At 67.3% G+C, this 18,506-nt stretch overlaps 4 protein-coding genes across 4 annotated transcripts; 1 reads left to right on the forward strand and 3 right to left on the reverse strand.

The window, feature by feature from the left end:
* Nucleotides 1-3,451: 3,451 nt before the first annotated feature.
* TBL3 (transducin beta like 3) lies at nucleotides 3,452-9,174 on the reverse strand (the record flags this gene model as incomplete). Its single annotated transcript, XM_084250271.1, has 22 exons — nucleotides 3,452-3,581; nucleotides 3,666-3,824; nucleotides 3,890-3,961; nucleotides 4,041-4,144; nucleotides 4,248-4,306; nucleotides 4,374-4,530; nucleotides 4,620-4,690; nucleotides 4,758-4,988; nucleotides 5,069-5,216; nucleotides 5,572-5,675; nucleotides 5,756-5,814; nucleotides 5,897-6,038; nucleotides 6,112-6,293; nucleotides 6,367-6,460; nucleotides 6,536-6,611; nucleotides 6,693-6,863; nucleotides 6,942-7,026; nucleotides 7,388-7,529; nucleotides 7,607-7,654; nucleotides 7,732-7,827; nucleotides 7,914-7,965; nucleotides 9,125-9,174. The coding sequence occupies 22 exons, from the start codon at nucleotides 9,172-9,174 to the stop codon at nucleotides 3,463-3,465; spliced, it is 2,421 nt and encodes an 806-aa protein (XP_084106397.1). The 3' UTR covers nucleotides 3,452-3,462.
* A 1,406-nt stretch (nucleotides 9,175-10,580) lies between these two features.
* Nucleotides 10,581-12,372, reverse strand: RNF151 (ring finger protein 151). The gene is given in 4 exon segments (XM_084249220.1): nucleotides 10,581-10,858; nucleotides 10,860-11,317; nucleotides 11,673-11,769; nucleotides 12,035-12,372. Coding segments are annotated over 4 exon segments (759 nt in total). The 5' UTR covers nucleotides 12,205-12,372; the 3' UTR covers nucleotides 10,581-10,824.
* Nucleotides 12,373-14,206: 1,834 nt separating this feature from the next.
* Nucleotides 14,207-16,049, forward strand: RPS2 (ribosomal protein S2). The gene is made up of 7 exons (XM_084251341.1): nucleotides 14,207-14,550; nucleotides 14,630-14,719; nucleotides 14,918-15,025; nucleotides 15,272-15,445; nucleotides 15,523-15,682; nucleotides 15,765-15,856; nucleotides 15,934-16,049. The coding sequence occupies exons 1-7, from the start codon at nucleotides 14,374-14,376 to the stop codon at nucleotides 16,012-16,014; spliced, it is 882 nt and encodes a 293-aa protein (XP_084107467.1). The 5' UTR covers nucleotides 14,207-14,373; the 3' UTR covers nucleotides 16,015-16,049.
* Nucleotides 16,050-16,055: 6 nt separating this feature from the next.
* Nucleotides 16,056-18,506, reverse strand: NDUFB10 (NADH:ubiquinone oxidoreductase subunit B10; the record flags this gene model as incomplete). The annotated part of the gene is made up of 4 exons (XM_084251342.1): nucleotides 16,056-16,252; nucleotides 16,373-16,512; nucleotides 16,684-16,822; nucleotides 18,359-18,506. 4 exons carry the CDS (start codon nucleotides 18,504-18,506, stop codon nucleotides 16,149-16,151), a joined length of 531 nt encoding a protein of 176 aa, XP_084107468.1. The 3' UTR covers nucleotides 16,056-16,148.

Consider the following 18,506-nt stretch of genomic DNA (forward strand, 5'->3'; position numbering starts at 1 on the left):
GCTGCCCGCGCACAGCCTGCCGGGCCAGCGCGGCCCCCAGGGCTGCCACAGCGGCCGCCAGGCCAGCGCGCGCGCCGCCGCCAGGGCGCGGCGGCAGGAGCCGGGCGCGGGCGCGGGCGCGGGGCCCGGGGACCCGCCGGGGGACGCGCCGGAGGCCCCGGCGCCGGGGGGCGGGGGCGGGGACGGGGACGGGGACGGGGACGCGGGGCGGGCGGGCCGGGGCCTGGCCGCGCCCCTGGGCCCGGCGCCCGCGCCCGGCCGGCGGCGGCGGCGGCCCCGCGCGCGCCAGAGGAAGAGCAGCGTGCTGCGGAAGGCGCGCGGCGGGGCCCGCGGCGAGCTCCGGGTCTGGGCCCGCGCCGCCCCCATGGCTCCGCTGCGGCGCCCGGGCCCGCGGCCGGCTCTGTGCCCTCTGCCCGGTGCCCCTGCCGGGGCGGCGCGGGGCCGTGAGCGCACAGAGGCGCCCCCGCCGCCATGGCGACCGGCCGCGGGCGCGGGGGGTGCGCGAGCCCCGCCCCGCCCCGCGCTCGGAGGGAGCGAGGCCGCAGGGACGCCCACGCAAGGGGCACGGGACAGACGTCACCCACAGACGGGGCGCGGTGCAGCCCCACGGCCGCGGCCGGAGGGCGCCACCGGCCCAGGCAGTCAGGGCGGGCCCGGGCGGGGGCCCCGGCTCGGGCAGGAAGGGCCGCCGGGGCGGGCGGGGGCGGCAGCTCTGCGCCGGCCCGGGGTGCTCTCGCGAGGACCCCCCCGGCCGTCCGGGCAGGGAGGGGGTCCCGGGGGGCCAGCGTGGGGCACGGGCCCTTGGGGGAGGGCTGCCGCCTCTGCCCGGGGAGCGCAGAGGACTCGGGTCCCCTGGGGCGCGGAGCCGGGGCTGCCACCGGGCGGGGGTGCCCTCGGCGCCCCTCTGGCCCCTCCCAGCTGGGCTTCGGCCCCGCCCCCCTGCGCGCACCCACGGCCGGCCCGGGGCTGCAGGTGAGCCCTGCCGGCAGGTGTGCGCGCCCGGGGTCAGGCGCGCGGGGCGGCCAGGGGGGCCGCCTGGAGCGGCGCGAGGGCCCGGGCAGGGGAGTCGCAGCAGCAGGAAGGACCGCGCAGCTCGGGCGGCGCCTGCGAACACTGCGTGAGGAGGCCGCCCGGGAGGTGGGCAGCTGGGGGCCGGCGCGCCTTCCCCTCAGCGCCCGGAATGGCCACTCCTGGCGGTGGGGGCTGCGCCTGCAGCGCATCGCCCAGTCAGAGGTGCCTTTCAGGGCAGTCCTAGCGGCCACCTCCCGCACCCCAAGTGCCAGGCGCTGCAGATGGGCCCCCCCCACGCCGCTGCACCCAGGGCGGCCTGCGGCGGGCGTGAGTGGCAGAGGCCTCCCCTCCAGCTTCGGAAGCAAAGGCCCCTGGCCGGAGCCCGGGGCTCCTGGGACAACGGCGGCCTAACCCAGCTCAGCACAGGGCGCCTCCGGGGCACGGCTGCCCCCCCCCCCCCCAGCCTGGCTGGGCAGGAGGGACAGGGCGCGCGGCACTTGGATGGGCTTCCTCCTCCCAGGGGGGCTGCTGGAGGACCTCAGGCCCCCTCCCGGCCCCTCCCAGCAGCTTTCCCCGCCCAGAAATTTGACTTGGGGTGCAGACAAGTGTGGAAGGACCTGGCCGGTCCGTGCGCCCAAGGGGAATGCTGGACGGTCTCGCCGGGCTCCTGCCCAGAGCAGCAGGGCCTCCAGCCACGCCCTGCCGGCTCCAGATGCGGAGCGAGGCGCAGGCCGGCAGCCGTAGTCCGAGTGAGCGGCGCCCGTGCTCACGGAGTGCCCCAGGCGCGCTGGAGTGGAGCAGGGAGCTCCGGCTGGGGGGCGGCCATAACTCCGCAGGTGCCCAGTTCTCCTCGCTGGACCTTCGCTCTCCCGGCGGGCGCTGGTCTGCCCAGGGACAGCTGCGCGGGCGGAGCTGGAGTGAGTTTAGGAGGCTCCACGGGAGTGGCCCCGGGGCACCAACGGCCCCCACAGACCTGGGCTCCGGTGACTACCCTCCTGCCCACGCAGGCAGCCCCTAACTCCCCACAAGGGGCCCCCCCCAGGGAACCCTGTGGGTCTCCGAGACCCATTTGCCCCCTCACCCGCAGAAGACCCTCAAGGAGGCAGGTCTGCTGCGGAGCCCAGGCCCAGGCTTCCCGGTCAGCCTGGGGGGACCATGGGGGGCAGGGGAGGCGCCTAGGCGGCCCCCATGCCGCCTGCAGATACCGGATGGCTTCTGCCAGGTGCTGCTGGTGGCCGTGGCGTTTGTGTCCAAGCCCAGCGCTCATTGGCTGCTTCACACCAAACCCCCTGGACCTGCTGCCCGAGCTCACACCTGGCAGGTGCCAGGCCCCCGGCCCCCATGCACTGGAGGGAGGCGTGGGGGAGGAAGCCCCTATGGAAGGTCCTGGGCAGACTGAAGGGATGCAACGCCAGCCTCGACCACCCCCTCACCCGCCGCCCTTCCCAGTCCGGGGATCCTGCCCACCCAGGAGACCCCTGCCCCAGGGGCAGCCCTGGCGTCTGTGGCTTGGGCGTCCAGAGCCCATGCTGCCTGCGGCCAGCAGCACCCAGGACACGCAGGGCCAGCGTTCCGGGCCTGCTGCCTCACCCCTCAGTCAGGACGCCAACCCCTCCACCCCCCTCCAGTGCTTGCTGGCACAGCTGGTGGCTGGAGGCGAACGAGGACCAGCATCCCGGCAGCCAGGGCCTGGAGGTGGCCCCTGCCCAGGCAGGAGAGCGGTAGGAGGGGCCTCTCCCCACCCCACCAGGACACACAGCAAGGCTGGCCACAGGCCCCTAAGCAGGGCGCGCTGCAGGGTCAGCAGGTGGTGGCAGCAGCCCGAGAGCGCCCGGCCCCAGAGTGAGCAGGGGTCCCAGTGGGGGTCCTGAGGGGATGCCCCAAGGGGGTGATGAGGGAACTAGAGAGGGTCCCCGGCCTCTGCCGTCACCCCCGACCCTGCTCCCAGGTCCGACTTCTGTGCTTCCCGCGCCGACGAGGGGGCCACGCGGGCGAGCTGTCCTGCCTGTGGGCACGTGTGCGGGTGGTGGGGACGTGGGGCGGGGCTGCATCTGCGCAGGGCAGGCTCGTGGGGTGGGGCCTGTCTGGGGTGCCGGCCCAACACCGACCTCCCCACAGGCACAGCGGCCCCGAATGCCTCCTCCCAACCGTGCATGCCCCCGGGCCCGTCAGGGCTGTGCCACAGGACCCGCGGCGAGGACAGCGGGGGGGACAGGCCAGCCCCCGCGCTTGCCCTCCTCCACGGCGGGATTCACAGCCACGGCTGCGCCATCGCCCCGAGGGCCCAGGGGACGGAGGGCCGGGCCCGCTGAGGGCGAGGGGCGGGCGGGTGACCCGCCGTCTCTTGCTGAGTAAAGTCTCCAGTGACCACCCGCCTCGGTGCTGAGCGCAGGGACTTGGGCTGGGGCCAGGCGGAGCCCAGAGAGACACAGAGCCGGGACAGAAAAGACATCACGCGTGTTCAGAGGGTGGGGGGCCCGCAGGCAGGGGGGGCAGCTTCATGCTGTGCCACAGGAAGTCCAGGAAGGCAGCCGCCTGCAGCGCACGGCTGAGCCGCTGGAAGTGCCGCTCTGGGGAAGACGAGGCTGTCAGGCCTGGAGAACAGCGGGGGCCCTGCCCCACCCTGCCCCGCCCCGCCCCACCACAACACCCACCGGTGTAGGGCAGCAGGGCCTCAAGCGAGGCCCGCACACCTTCGTAGGCCAGCAGCTCCTCCGGGGGCTCGTGCCGCAGCAGAATGCCCAGCACGGCCTGGGCCTCGTGGCAGTGCCGGGAGTTGGTGTTCCACGTGACACAGAAGCGCAGCAGGGCCTCTGTGGGCAACGGGGGTCAGCGCCTGGCCCACCCGCCCCTCCCCCGACCCCCACCGAGCCCCCACCTTTCTGGTCGCGACGCAGCCGCAGCAAGGTGGCTTCCAGCTTCTCACAGGCCTTGGGGGCCCGCCGGATGGCTGTGGGGGAGGCAAGATTGAGGTCCAGGGCAGGGTTCCTGGAGCCGCGACCCCCGCCCACCGAGGAGGCAGCACTGACCCTGGACAACGGTCAGCACAGTGTGGGGCCGGTCCAGGGAGATGGCCAGGCCCAGCGCCTGCAGGTAGCGTTTCTCGTGCAGCAGGTTACTCAGTTCTTGCTGTCTAGGGGGCGGGTGCAGGAGCTAGCAGGGCCTCCAAGCCGAGACGCAGGGGAGGTGCCCACACACCCTGCCCCAAGGGACACACGGAGTCACCCCAGACTCACTTGACCACCTGCTCCTCCAGCTTGGCCTGCTCCTCGGCCTGCTCTGCCTCTGTCACGTCCTGGGGTGAGCCGAGGGTCAAAATGGCTCCCTGTGCCGCCCCACCCCAGGCTGGCAGGGCCACCCACCTTCCAGAGGATGATGCTCGAGTCGCTGGCCCCAGTGAGGGCGCGGTCGTCCAGCCGGCTGCAGTGCAGTCCCCAGACCTTGTCCTCGTGGGCGTCCAGCGTCCGCACACACTCGTTGTTCTTGATGGTCCAGAGCTTCACCAGCCCGTCAGAGGCGCTGAGTCAGGGGTGCAGGTGGGAGGGGCTCAGCGCGGGGGGGCCACCCCCCAGCCTGCCTGACCCAGCCCCGCCCCCAAGCCAGCTCACCTAGACAGCAGCTGCGTGCCGCGGCTCACGAAGGCCACCTTCAGCACAGAGGTGTCGTGCCCCTCGAATGTCTGCACGGCAGAGGAGGGCATGAGATGCTGCCAGTGGGGGGCCAGGCCTGGGGCGGGGGCAGCTCACCTTGAGGCAGCTGAAATCCTGCAGCGCCCAGAGCTTGATGGTGCCATCGGCCGAGGCTGTGGCCAGCACCTGGTCCATGGGGGAGAACTGAACACACCAGAGGCCGCGCCGGTGGCCTGAGAAGATGCCCAGCAGCTGGCACTGAGGCAGGGCCCAGAGCTTGGCTGTGCGGTCCTGTGAGGCCGTGGCCAGCAGCTTGTCATTGGGGGCGACAGCCACACTGTTGATGTCCTGGTGACGAGCAGCCGACACTCAGACCCAAGCATGCCAGTGAGGGCCCTCACCCCTGCGAGAGTGCCCCGTGCAATCACCTTGTCATGGCAGCGCTGTGTGGCCTGAGCCTGGAGGAGGACAGGGTCCCTGTCTGGGGCTGTGCTGGCGGAGAGCAGGGCTGGGGGCAGGGGCCACAGCTTCACGGTGCAGTCCTGGCTGCCGGTCACCAGGAAGGACTCCTTCAACCTGAGGCCCGCGCAAAGGAGGGACAGACCCTGGTGAGCCTAGTGCCCTACCTGCCAGGGCTTGGGCCGGCCCGCCATGGTCAGACCCCCGAGGGGCACCCCGAACGCCAAGTGTGCACGTGAGCCCCTAGGCCTGGAGTCCTCTACAAGCGCCTTTCCACTGCCTCACCGAGCCAAACAAACTCTCGCCGCCCTATGCCCACCCCTGCACCCCAGTCCCAAGTCCCTATGCCGTGTCTCACGTCCCTGAGCTGGAATCTGAAAACGAGGTCAAGGCATTGCCACCTCCTGCCCTGTCTCCTGAGTGGGGCTTGTGGCTCTGGACCCCCCTCCAAACCCCAGTCCCAACCCATTACCTGGAACAGCAGATGGCACCCACGCTGTGCGTGTGCCCGGAGCCCTGAGCCACACAAACCACCTGTCCAGCCTTGCTCATCCTCCAGACGCGGACGGTTTGGTCCTGGGGACAAGCGCCATGAGGACAGAGCTGTGCGGGCCCCCACGTGGCGCCCACACCTCAGCAACCCCTGGTTGCCTCACCTTGGCGCAGCTGGCGAAGAGCCACCCCTTCCGGAACACGTCCAGAGCCAAGACAATGTCTAAGAGAAAGGGAGGCGGTCAGAGGTGGTGCATGGCAAGTGAGGCCCTGACCTGGAGTGGCCTGGGGTGTCGGCCCCTCACCCGTGTGGCCGTGGAGGATCTGGCAGGTGGACGTCTGTAACTCAAACACTTTCAGGCAGGGGCTGTTAGAGGCCACGACCACGTGGGAGTCCTTGGGCCCGAGGAACCGGACGTCCATCACCTCCTCGCTGTAGCCAGCGAACTGTGGCGTGAGGAACAAGGCGTGGTGAGCGGGAGGGCGGGGCTGGCAGCGAGGGCTGAGGGGCGCGGCTCACCTGTTTCTGCAGCTGCAGCGTCCGTGCCTCGTAGAGCAGCAGGTTGTGGTCGGCAGTGACACTGAGCAGTGTGCCGGCGGCGCGGGCCAGGGCGCAGTGCGTGAGCTCTTGGCCCGGGCCTGGCGGCTGCGGCTGCACGTGCACACACCGCCCAGAGGCCGCCTCCCACACACGCAGCGCACCTGCAAGACAGGGCTGCTGGCACCCTCGGTCCCCGGCCCCACCCCCGCCGCCCGCCCCGGCCTGGCCCTGCACCTTGGTCGCCAGCTGTCAGGAAGTGCAGGCCCGTGGACTTCACACCCAGCTCCGGAGCCGGCTCCTCTGGCAACAGCACTGCGGCCTCCACACCCTGAGGGCAGCAGGTCAGAGGTTATGGCCACGGCCAGCTCCCGCCCCGCCCCCTCGCTGGCCTGGGCACCCTCACCTCAAACACTGGCACGGTCCTCACGGCCTGGTGGCTCCGCAGGTCCCAGATGATGCAGATCTTGTCCCGGCCTGAGCTGGGGGCAGACAGAAACCTCAGCAGTGGCATCTGCTGAGCCCTCCACTTCCTGCCCAAGGTGTGGTGGCCGGCCACTGACCTGAGCATGGTGTGGCCATCGGCACTAAAGGTCAGCGAGGTGACAGTGCTGTAGTGGGCAGTCAGCACGGCCAGGCAGGAGCGATCCTGCAGTGACCACACGCGGATGGCAGTGTCTGCGGCTGAGGAGAAGAGCAGGAGGCGGGCGGGGTCCGGGTGGAAGGCCACCAAACTGTGGGCAGCAACACGGTGAGCTGAGCCACCTGGTGGGGAGGCCCCTGCCCGCCTGCCCTCTGCCACCGCTACTCACTGCACCACGCCTGGGGAGCCCCGAAAGTGGTGAGTCCCATGGTGTTGTATGACGTCCCAGACACGCACGGCCCCATCACAGCCACCTGTGGAACGTTTTTTTTTTTTTCTTCTTTTTTAAAGACTTATTTATTTATGCAAGCACTGGGTACAGTTGGAAGCACGGGAGGGTGAGAGAATTCACCAGAGCCAGAGTGAGGAACAGAACAGGCAGACTGACGAAGTCCACTGCTGAAGGGAGCAGCGGGCACGGCAGGAGAGGTCTGTCGCGCCATGTGGGACCATCACCGGCGGCCGGGGATTGAACTGGCGCTGCAGAGGCTGCGGGCAGCCTCGCAGTCCAATGCTCAACTACTGCGCCACCAGGGGAGGCCCACCTGCAGAATGTTCTTGATGAGCTCAACGCCCCCCTCAGCAGCTCACTCAGCCTCCCCAACCAGGCCCTACCTGTGGCGATCAGTGTGGAGGTGGGGTCGAAGGCCATGGTGGCCACAGGGGCCGTGTGTATGGCTTTCCACAGGCGGGTAACGGTGCCCTCACGCCAGGCCCACTGAGCCAGCAGCAGTGCGCGACTGGCAGTCACCAGCACCTGGGGGAGGATGTCGCTGAGTGGGGGCAAAGCAAGACCACCTGTCCTCACCAACTGTCTGTCCCCTATCCACATACCTGGTCATCGGGGCTGAGGTCAAAAGCCGTGATGTCCTCCTGGTCCTCCTAGAGGCAAGACGGGCACAAGTACTGTGAGCGCCGCTGTCTGCACCCGTGCGCCCCACCCACCCGCACAGCCTCACCTGCTCCAGGCTCCGTAGCAGGGCCCCCGAGGCCACGCTCAGGATGTTGACTCTGGTGCCACAGACACAGAAAAGGTGCTGTCCGGCCTGGTCCAGCTGGCAATGGGGAGGGGGCCTCAGCCAAGGTGACAGTCTATAGCCCTGCTACCCCCTCCTTCCCCTGCCCCTCCCAGGGCCGGTACCTGCACTTTTCCACCCTTGTAGAAAGGTTCGATCCTGCGCTCTATGGCGTAGCTGCAGAAAGGACGGGACAGACTGAACTGTGTGTTTCTCTCTCCAGCGCCCCGTCCTGCGTTCTCTCAAGGGTCACCCCAATCAGCCCCTGCCCCTGAGGAGCTACTGGGCAGCTGGAGAGGGTACGAGGGAGGAATTTCTTATCTCCCCTCCCCTCTGAAGTGCACTGTGGGTCAGAGGGTTCAAGACCCAGAGCAGGCAGGTGATTCAATGGGATCCCCAGGCCCCACAGCCCAGTCTTCGAGAGAGGGAGAAGAGGATGGGCCTCGGGGGCCCCCTGCTGGCGATGGGAGGCCAATTCTGGGGACTAGCCCAGAACAACATCCTCCTGGTTATGATGCCCAAATTCCAGCCAGTCCCTTCCCAGCCCTGGCTCCCTTCTCCCCAGCTCACCGGGCACCCCACTCCCCAAACAGCCCTCGCTCCTGTGGCCTCATGCCAAGGCCTGTCCTCCCTCCACCTGCCCCAGGTCGCTGCTGTCTCTGCTCTGGGCAGCTTCTCAAACCTCTCCACCAGGCCCTGCCCCCGCTCAAGTCCTGCAGCCAGAGGAGTTTAAACAATGTTCACGGTGCCTTAAGGCCTGCCCTGGCATCGAGGTCCGCCCTGTGTGCAGCCTGGGCCTCTCTTCCCCGACTTCAGGGGCGTCTGCCCGACTGCCCGCGGAGGCTGTCAAGGTGACAGGGCGCCCCCATCCCCGCAGCGGCCACCCCGGGGCAGCGGTGTCCTGCAGCGCTAGCCAGTCACAGGGGCGCTGCCACCGGACATGGACCCCGCCGACCGGCGCTGCACAGGCGGGCTGCCTGCCCGGCCTGGCACTACGCCCTGGCCGGCCCTGCTGAGCGCCGCGGCCTGCCCGCCTCCCGGCCGCTGTCCCTGCTCTCTGAAGGGGGAGGCAGGCGCAAGCTCCGCGGCCGCTGCCCAGAGGTGCCGCTGCCCAGAGGTGCCGCAGCCGCTCCCTGACGGCGGGGGGGCCCGCGCGGCCCGGGCCAGCCCGGACGTGAGCTCGGACGCCCTCCCCCAGGCCCCTCGCCCCCGGCGCCCTGCCCCAGGCCCCTCGGCCCACGCTCCCGGCTTGGGCGCCCGCCGCTGGCCGCGCCTCCACCTCCGGCGGCGCCGGGACCCGCGGGCCGCGAGCCCAGCTACCGCCCCCCCGGCTCACTTGGCCTTGAAGCGGCCCACTCCGGCCGCGGGCGCCGCGGGGTCCGTCATGCCGCCGCCGCGTGAGGGAGACCGGCGCGCCTCTCCCCGCTCCCGGCGCGCGGCGATGACGCCACCTCGCGCGGCCACGTGACGTCACAGCGCCCGCGCGGCGCCATCTTTGCTACGGGCAGCGGCGGCGGCGCCAGGAGACGAAAGCGGCCTGGGATGGAAGCTGCAGTGGGAAACCCGCGGGAAACGGCTACCAAGACGCCTGCCCCGGCACGGCCGCGGTCCGCTGCGGGCCCTGCCTCGGGGCTCGGCCTGGTGCGAGACACAGCACAGGGGGAGGGACAAGCCGGGCTGTTCCCTCCGTCCTTCTGGGGCACGTTCTAGGTGCGAAGTACCGCTCACAGGACAAGGCCCCGCGCGGGTGGCGCAGCGTAACCCGGAGGTGACCGGCGCGTGAGGAGTAAGCAGGGGCCTCCCTGGGGGCGCCGGGGCTAAGTCTCCGCGCTGGGACGCTGTCCCAGCCACTGCGGCCCGAGTTCGAGCCCCGGCCAGGGAGCTACCCACAGGGCGCAGCAGACTCTCCTGGCTCCCCGCTGCCCCCCTCAGCAGTGGATCTCAGTGGATCTGCCTGTTCTGCTCCCCGCTCTGTCTCTGGGCAGTCCTCTTGTAACAGGGTGGTCCCCAGGAAAGGGGGAGGTTCCAGGTTCCCTGCCCCACCCAAGGGAGGGTGGAGCTGAGCAGGAAGAGGAGAAGCTGCAGAAGAGACGGAGGAAGGAAGCAGGATGGAGCCAGGAGACCTGGAGGAGGCGCGTGGAGCCCAGAGACACGTGAAGAAACTGCGCTTGTCTTTTGGTCGTGGACGGGGTGACACAGATGTGGGTGAGACCCGTGGGGAGGTGACCATGGCAGCTTTTATCTTGATGTTGATTTTGCTCTTTTCCTTCCGGGCTTGTTCGGTTGTTTGTGACCCTTTTCTGGGGGTCCCCACTGGAAGATGCTTTAGACTTGTAGCAGGCCTTGGGGCCTTGTTCTGGGCCGATCCCATTTGGATGGAGTTTTACCCACGAGGGGACGGGTAACTTTGGGTGCTTCATTTAGAAACTAGACTCTGCCTTACCTGTATTGTTTCCTAGTTTTATTAAAGTTCCTTCCCATTAAAGTCTCCTATGTTTTGTGTTGATGCGGCGGATGGCAGAACCCATGTAAAATAGGCAGGTTTGCGGGGTTTTGGGCTGCCCCTCTCCCTGTCCTATTACACTCTCACCCCCCACACTTTTGGCCTGTACCCCAGTTCCTGTATGCATAAATCTTCAAAAAAAAAGATTTCACATGGCGCGGGCAGGAGCTGGGCCGGGCCGGGGCACCTGTCGTGGGCAGAGCCGAGCTGCATTGGAGGGTGTGGCCTGAAGGTGGCGGCGCAGGGCGCCCATGGTTTGCGGGGTGCTTGCCTTTTCGGAGCAGCAACACGGGCCTTGCTCCTGGTGAACAGACTGGCAGGACGCCCGCGGGACGCTCAGCGAGATGGGTAAAGAAACCCGGCAAACGAGAGCAGAGGACGAGCACCCGAGCGGGGTCCGGGGAGAAAGGCCGGCGTCCCGGGGGCGCGGGGCGCAGCGCCGGTCGGCGGCGGCTCACGGGAGGCGGCCGTGGGGCTCTCAGTACAGAGGCGGCGGGGCGGGCCAGGCCTGGCCCCCGCGTTTATTTGCTCCTCTATTTACAAGGTACGTTGGCCCTGGACCCCCCACACCTCAGCCCCAGCGCTGCCTTCCGGGGCGGCCTCGGCTGCCCGTGGCGGGGCGCCCTGGCCCAGCAGCAGCGCGTCGTCCTCCAGGAAGTTCCCGAGCTGGGCCAGCTGCCTGCGGAGCACGTGGGTGGTGTGGTGCACCTTGCGCATGCGCCGCAGCACGCACAGCAGCAGGGTCCGGCTGCGCTCCTGGCGCTGGCTCCAGGCCTCCCGCAGCTGGCGGTAGCAGTTGTGGTGCGCGCGCTCGGCCGGGCCCAGGGTGGCCCCGCAGCCCAGGGGGCAGCGCTGCGGGGTACTGAACTGGCAGCACTGCTTGTGCTCAGCCAGGGCCCCACGCAGCACCCGCGCCGTGCAGCCTTCGTTGGGGCAGGTCGTCAGCTCGAATGGGCACGAGTCCTGGTGGCCCTTGCGATGGGCGAGGGGGCACGTCACCAAGCAGCCAGCTTCGGCGTTCTTGCACTGGGGATGGGGGAGACATGGGGTGAGCCAGACCAGGTCAGGCCAGGCCAGCCCCCACCCATACCACCCACTGACCAGGAGCTAGTTAACTGGGAGCCTAGAGAGGGGAAAAATCCAGATTGCAAGAGGGCGAGCTAAGGGCTGTCCCGCAGAATAGGGAAGTTGGTCTGGCATCATCCTCATTTTAGAGCTGAGGCTCTGGGGGTCGGGTAATGTGCCCAAAGCCACAGGGCCAGTGTCAAGAGCCATGACTCAAACAGCCAGTTCTGATGTCCCAGGCGGTGGTGTGTCACTGGAACAGAAACCCTGAGTTCTTCGCCCCTTCCTGGCTCTGCCCCAGGCCGGGGTGAGCTACCTTGACTTCCAGGCGGCCGATGGTCTTCCGGAGAGCGTTCACATGGACCATCTTTCTCCTTCTCACCTCTGTCCTGCAGCACGGACAGGTCTTTTGTCTAGGAGGCAGGAGTGGTGGGGGGAGTGGGAAGGGGGCTGGTGGCAGTGGCATCGCCCCTTTCTCTCCCACTGGAAGGGCCATGGGAGGGCTTCATAGTGCTCACCCAGAGGCTGCACACTGTAGGGTGAGGACACCCAGGATTCTAATGTCCCAGGTGACTGGGCAGCTGGATCTGGCGGGCTTGGCAGGCCTCCTCTGTCCTGGGCCACAGGACAGCCCCAGAACTGCCCCTACCCTCCCAGCCTCTGGGCGCCCAGCGGCACCTGGCTAGCCACCGGAGGATGCACTTCTTGCAGAAGATGTGGCTGCATGGTAACCTCACTGGCCTCTTGAGAACCCCATGGCAGACAGAACACAGGAAGGTGCAGTCGGGAGGATTGGTGAAGAGGTTGAGATCATACCCGCCACTCTGCAAACGCCGGTCACCCCCCATCAGGGCCTGGCTGGGTGAGGCCCCGGCCCTCACTCCACATCCCCAAAGGGAGACCCCAGGAAGCTTTGGGTGGGGAAGTGGGTCACAGGAGAGCCCCAAGTGGAGTGCTGGGTCAAGACCTCCCCCTAGGACTACCCATTCCCAGCTGGAGAAGCTGGCCCGGTCAATCCCATGAAAGGCTTTTCCCCACCAGGAGTGGGCCCACCCTTTCTCAGTATGAGCAAAAGGGGTTCTGCTCTGGGCATAAATCGAAGGGCAGGCTGGAGTGTCGGGCTCACCATCATGTGTCTGGACGGCAGCTCCACTGCCCCCCAGAGCTCAGGAGCCTGCATTTCAGCAGGAGTGGGCCGACATCACAGTGGCATTGTCCAGTCAGGCCAATCACAGCCCTGGCCTGGGGGCCCTTGCTCTCCTCTGTGAGGGGTCACAAGTGAGGGAGGGCAGCCCAGACCTGAAACAGGTCCCTGGAACCTCTGCCTTGGGGGGGGGGGGGCCCGCGGGGGTCGATAGCTGATTCCCAAGCAACACCAGGCCAGGAGCCAAGCCTCTGGGAGCGCTTTCTGCCCAGCTAAGGCACCATGGGACAGAACAGCCCCTTTCTGTAGTAGCGCTGCAGCTCTCCAGGGTTCAGGAACCCCAGACCCAAGGCCCTAGCGCACAGGCAGGGGAATGCCACAGAATAGGTGTTACGGAGCAGCCCCCAATATAAAAACGGTTGCCTGGCTGTGGGTCCTCACTCGCACGCTTGAAAAGGATTTATACTTCACTACAGACACACACAAAAAAGTTCATAAAAGGTTTATTTACAAGGGAAAGGGAAATAAGGAAATGTACAACTCAGGGAGAAAATAGGAAAATAGCGTCTTTAATGCGTCCTACCCGATCCGCCGACCTGGAAACCCAAAGGCACTCGAGAGCTGGCAGGGGAGCCAAAAAAAGGGAATTCCCCAAAGCCCACGTGTCTGGCTTTATACCAACCTGGCTGCTGAACCCCACCCTCAGGTCCCAGCCCCCTTCCCTTCAGTGGTGATGGGATTTGGAGTTCCCAGTGTCTTGATGGTTTTGGTCTCGAGTGTGGGTGGAATCCACAAAGCCTGCCTGGAATTAGCTTTAGGACATCCTTTTTCCCCTAACAGAGGCAAGGAATACCTTGGGGAAACCGCCCCCAAGCCCGGGGCAGGGGTGGGCGTAGACATGGTGGGGCCAATTTCAACCTGGGCAGCTATGGGTTCCACAGGGGGAAGCAGAGGACACGAAACTGCGATTTCGGTGCCACTGGGGTGCCCAGCTGCCCGTCACCCAAGCTGCAGGGCTGTGGACCCCACTCACCCTGGCCAGTGCTGCGCCGACCCAGGTGGACGCACCTCGGCCAAGGCGCTTGCCACGTGCGGGGCTTGGGGAGGCACAGCCCGGCAGGGCGGGGGCTTGGCGGCCAGCAGGGCACCCCTGGCAGCCACGCGGGCGCCGCGCACAGCTTTCTTGGGCGGCCGGGGCGGGCCCCTCGATGCGCTCCGGGCGGCGTCGGGCTCGGGCGTCCTGCGGGCGAAAGGCGGGTGAGCGGGCGGGGAGCGCGCGGCGCGGGGTGTGTGCGGGCCGGGGTTTCGCCCCCCGCACGGAGGAGCGGGCGGCGAGCTGCGGCCCCGGTGGCTCTGGGCGCCGGATCTCACCCGCGGCCACGGTGCAGGCCGCGGCTGATTTTCAGGCAGCGCCGAAGAGGACCCCACCCAGCACCGCCCGACGCGGGGAGCCCGGGCGCGGGGCCTACCTGGCGCGGAGAGGGCGCGGCGCGCGCGGCGCGGCCATTTATAGCCCGCGCGGGGTCGGCGCGCAGATTCCCGGGTTCCGCGCCGTCTCCCGGTCGCCGCACAGAAGCGCATGCGCGCGCAGAGTTCGCGGGGGCGGGGCCCAACGCGGCCAATCACAGGCGGCTATATGGCCATGGGCGGGACGTTGAGATCTCGCGGCACTTGGCGCGCCGTAAAAGCCGCCTCCCGCGAGGCCTCGCTCTTCTTCTCCGCGAACACACGTGAGTGCCCGGCCGCGGCGCGCGGGCCTGGGCGGCGGCGATGGCCGCGCATCCGGGGGGGCCGGGCCGCCGCGCCCGCGCGCTCAGACGGGACGGCCGATGCGGCCCCGCTGACCGGCGGTCTCTGCTCGCTCTTTCAGCAAATGGCGGACGACGCCGGTGCTGCGGGAGGGCCCGGAGGCCCGGGGGGCCCTGGAATGGGAGGCCGCGGCGGCTTCCGCGGAGGCTTCGGCAGCGGGCCCCGGGGTCGCGGCCGCGGGCGGGGCCGGGGCCGGGGCCGCGGCCGCGGGGCTCGCGGAGGCAAGGCCGAGGACAAGGAGGTAGGTGGCGGCCGCGCGCGGGAGGTGGGCCCGGGGCGCCGCGCGGGGCGGCCTGGTCACCCGCGCCGCCTCCCTGCAGTGGATCCCCGTCACCAAGCTGGGCCGCCTGGTCAAGGACATGAAGATCAAGTCGCTGGAGGAGATCTACCTCTTCTCCCTGCCCATCAAGGTGAGCCCGGACGCCTGCCCCCGCCGGGCGTGGGGGCTGCCGGGGCCTGGGCGGGAAAGCGTCTCTCCGGGGCGGGAGGTTCCTCGTCCGGGTGCCCGCCTGCCTCGGGCTGTGGACCCTGCTGCCGAGAAGGCCGTGCTCCGCGGGCGGGCCGGGAGCCGCCGCGCCTGCTGAGGCGTCTCGCAAATTTCTTTGTAGGAATCCGAGATCATTGACTTCTTCCTGGGGCCGTCCCTCAAGGACGAGGTTTTGAAGATCATGCCCGTGCAGAAGCAGACCCGCGCCGGGCAGCGCACCAGATTCAAGGTAGGCAGCCATTCGTTTCCCCGGTCTGCCCTGCCAGGGGTCTCCTGAAACTCTCCCAGCTCTGCATGGTCACATCTGCCTCCACACGTGTGACTTTCGTAATGTGGAGAGAGAGCAAGGGTCTCCTCGGGGCCTCAGGCTGGCCTTCTCAGTGGCCACTCTTCCCTCGAGGGGCGCAACAGGCTCTGGGCAGCAGTGACCAGCGCTTCAGGTCACTGGCCGCTTCTCACTTCAGTCTCTTCTCAGGCGTTTGTGGCCATTGGGGACTACAACGGACATGTCGGTTTGGGCGTTAAATGCTCCAAGGAGGTAGCCACCGCTATCCGCGGTGCCATCATCCTGGCTAAGCTCTCCATCGTCCCTGTGCGGCGAGGCTACTGGGGGAACAAGATCGGCAAGCCCCACACCGTCCCTTGCAAGGTAGGCTGGGCGAGAGGTGAGGCCTGCAGTGGAGCAAGGCAGTCCATGCCACCTCCTGACTCCTCTGCCCTGCCCAGGTGACTGGCCGCTGTGGCTCTGTGCTGGTGCGCCTCATCCCCGCCCCCAGGGGCACTGGCATCGTATCTGCTCCTGTGCCCAAGAAGCTGTTGATGATGGCCGGTATCGATGACTGCTACACCTCGGCCAGGGGCTGCACCGCCACCCTGGGCAATTTTGGTAAGGACCTTGTGGTATCTTACAATTGACACCTAAGTTTGATTCTGGATAGTATTATGCCCATTTCCCAATCTGTTTCCAGCCAAGGCCACCTTTGATGCCATCTCCAAGACCTACAGCTATCTCACTCCCGACCTATGGAAAGAGACCGTGTTCACCAAGTCTCCTTACCAGGTAGGACCACCCCCGGGTGAGTCAGCAATGACAGTGGGTGGGGCGTCCGACTTGCACTTAATCTTTTTTCTTTCTAGGAATTCACTGACCACCTGGTGAAGACCCACACAAGAGTCTCTGTGCAGAGAACCCAGGCGCCAGCTGTGGCCACCACATAGAAGAGTTTATACCAGGAAATAAAGTGAATTACTCCCATGCATGTTGCTGCTTGGTTTATTTTACTCGTTCAGGTGGGGCTGACAGCAACCCCAGGAACAGCGGCTTAAGTTTCATGAGCTGCCCCGGGTGCGGCTCAGGCTGCGGCGGCCTCCTTGGCCGCTTTCCTCTCTGCCAGCATCCTCTGCTTCTGTTTCGCCAGGCATTTCCTGGCAGAGTAGTGGGCGCCCAGGTCGTGATCTGGGGAAGCGATGGGGGCAGGAGTCACGGGCAGTGCCCCATGATAATGGCGGGCAGGAACCACAGGCCGCTGGCCCACCACACGCAGATTGGGGGGGGGGTTGCCAAGGGGTCACTCACAGCGGTCCTGGTAGGCTTTGGCCACCTGGGTGAACTGCTCCAGCTCCTTGGCACAGTTCTGCCTGTAGCTCTCACCCTCCCTCTGCTGACAGGCCTTCATCCTTTCCTGAATGATATTCATGATCTCTTGGTCAACTTTGCTGAAAGAAAAGAAAACATTGGCTTACGGGGTGTCCCACCTTGGATCCAGCGAGCTCAGTGTGAAAGCAGGAGCTTGGCCCCCACACCCCCAAGGTCACTCTTGCAGGCCGGCCCCATCCCAAAATTCCAGGGGACCCGAGGACAGCAGCCAAGGGCTGGAGTTCACGTACTAGTCTCGTCTCCACTGCATTTCGGCTTCGAATATGCACAAGATGTCTCTCTCCTCACACTCCGTGATGTCCGGCACGCGGTGGAACTGCCGGTGGTAGTAGTAGTACTTGTTCTTGGCATGCTGCTGCTCGATGAACTCTGTAAGGGGAAAACCCAAGTCAGTTTCCTGCTGTCAGAGGGCTCTTGGCTCTGTTGTCCCAGCCACACAAGGCCGAGTGTTCCCAGCTTCTGCAGTGACCAGCGATTTGACTCTCACAGAGGCTTAGGTTGGCAGAGTCCTAGCCATGCCCACCACTTCTGAAGTGTCCGTCCCTCACCAGCCCATGCTCCCCGGCTCGTCCCCAATCACGGTGTGGGGCAGATGCTTTTCATTTACAGAGGGGCTGCGGTTCAGGCTGGTCCCAGAATCCCCCATGTTCTGCGAGCCCATGCTTGTGGACCACCCCCTCCACTGAGCAGGCCAGGGGCAAGGGTTCCAGATCCCGCTGTGGCGCTACAACCTCTCATCGGCACCCCAGCAAGCTGGATCTAGTGTGATCCCATCCATGTGCAGACATACAAAGCGCTTTCTGGGAAATCACTACAAAAAGGAGATCCAGGGCCTCCCTGGTGGCCTAGGGGTTCAGTCTCAAGCTGTCACCACTGTGGCCTGAGTTCAGTCCCGGCCAGGGAGCTGACCCACAGGGCGTAGCAGACCTCTCCTGACTCCCCGCTGCTCCCCTCAGCAGTGGATTTCAGTGGATCTGCCTGTCCTGCTCCCCACTCTCTCTGGGGAGTCCTCTCACCCTCTCCCAGGGGCTGAAGCCCCAATTCTATGCATAAATAAAGTAAAATATAAAAAAAGGATCCAGGGTGAAAGCAGGGAGGGGTAACAGCACAGCAGACCAGCTTGAGGTCCGAGCTAGGCCTTTCCGGACCACTTCATCGTTCCTGACGAAAGCGCCACCAGAGAAGGCTCTGCATCCCAAATGTTCTGCTGCTTATCTGAGATTTAAGCGCACGCATGGACACCAGGCACCAGTGACCGCTAAGCGGGCTCCCCGCTGCGCCGTGCAGCAGGCTGAGCCTCACAGGGTAACAAAGAAGCTCCTGGCCCAGCCACCTGGTGGGGATCAGAGAAGGGGGCTCTGGTCAGCTCTCTGGGACACAGGGCAAAGGCAGTGCCCCTTGGACCAGGGGGCGTGGGCCACCACCTGACCACTCCACCCCCTCACTTTGGGGGGCCTGAGGGCACACAGGGGGTTCGAGAGTGCCCTCTTTTCAACACACGCGTGCTGGTGCCCCTGTGCACACGCAGACGATCCGCGCCCAGCACTGGGTTCTAAGGCCAGGGCGCGCACGTCTGCAAATCACCCCTCATGGCCGCGCGGCCCGACGGCAGAGGTGCGGGGAGCGTACCCCGGTGGCGGGCCCGGAAGGCAGGGGTGCCCGGAGCGTCCCCAGGCTGCGGCCCTAAGGGCAGGGGTGCCTGGGGCGTCCCGACGGCGGGCCCCGTGGGCAGGACGGGTGCTGCCGCAGGAAGGGCCTCCCGGGGAGGGCGCGGAAGGGGGGCTGGGGGCGCGGCGGGCCCGGGCGAAGCCTAGGGTGCGGGGGCGCCGGGGGGGAGGGAGCGGGCGACGCGGCCCGGGCCGGGCGTGGGGTTGGGGAGCGGCGGGCCCGGCTGGAGGCCGGTACCTCTCACAAGGGTCACGGGCCGGTCCACGAGGAGGTCGAAGGCCTTGGTCAGGTAGGTGATGGGGTTGGGCAGCGAGGTCTGCGGCGAGGGCGCCGGCGTGCGGCGCGGGGGCTCGGGGTACACGTCCTTGTCCCAGCTGTCCGGCAT

The sequence above is a fragment of the Talpa europaea genome (assembly GCF_964194135.1).
Source record: "Talpa europaea genome assembly, chromosome: 12".
Classification (NCBI taxonomy): Eukaryota; Metazoa; Chordata; class Mammalia; order Eulipotyphla; family Talpidae; genus Talpa; species Talpa europaea.

Coding starts and splice junctions, on each gene's coding strand:
- RPS2 (XM_084251341.1), top strand. CDS start 14,374: ATGGCGGACGACGCCGGTGCTGCGGGAGGGCCCGGAGGCCCGGGGGGC. Junction 14,720..14,917: donor TCTTCTCCCTGCCCATCAAG/GTGAGCCCGGAC, acceptor ATTTCTTTGTAG/GAATCCGAGATCATTGACTT. Junction 15,857..15,933: donor TCACCAAGTCTCCTTACCAG/GTAGGACCACCC, acceptor TTTTCTTTCTAG/GAATTCACTGACCACCTGGT.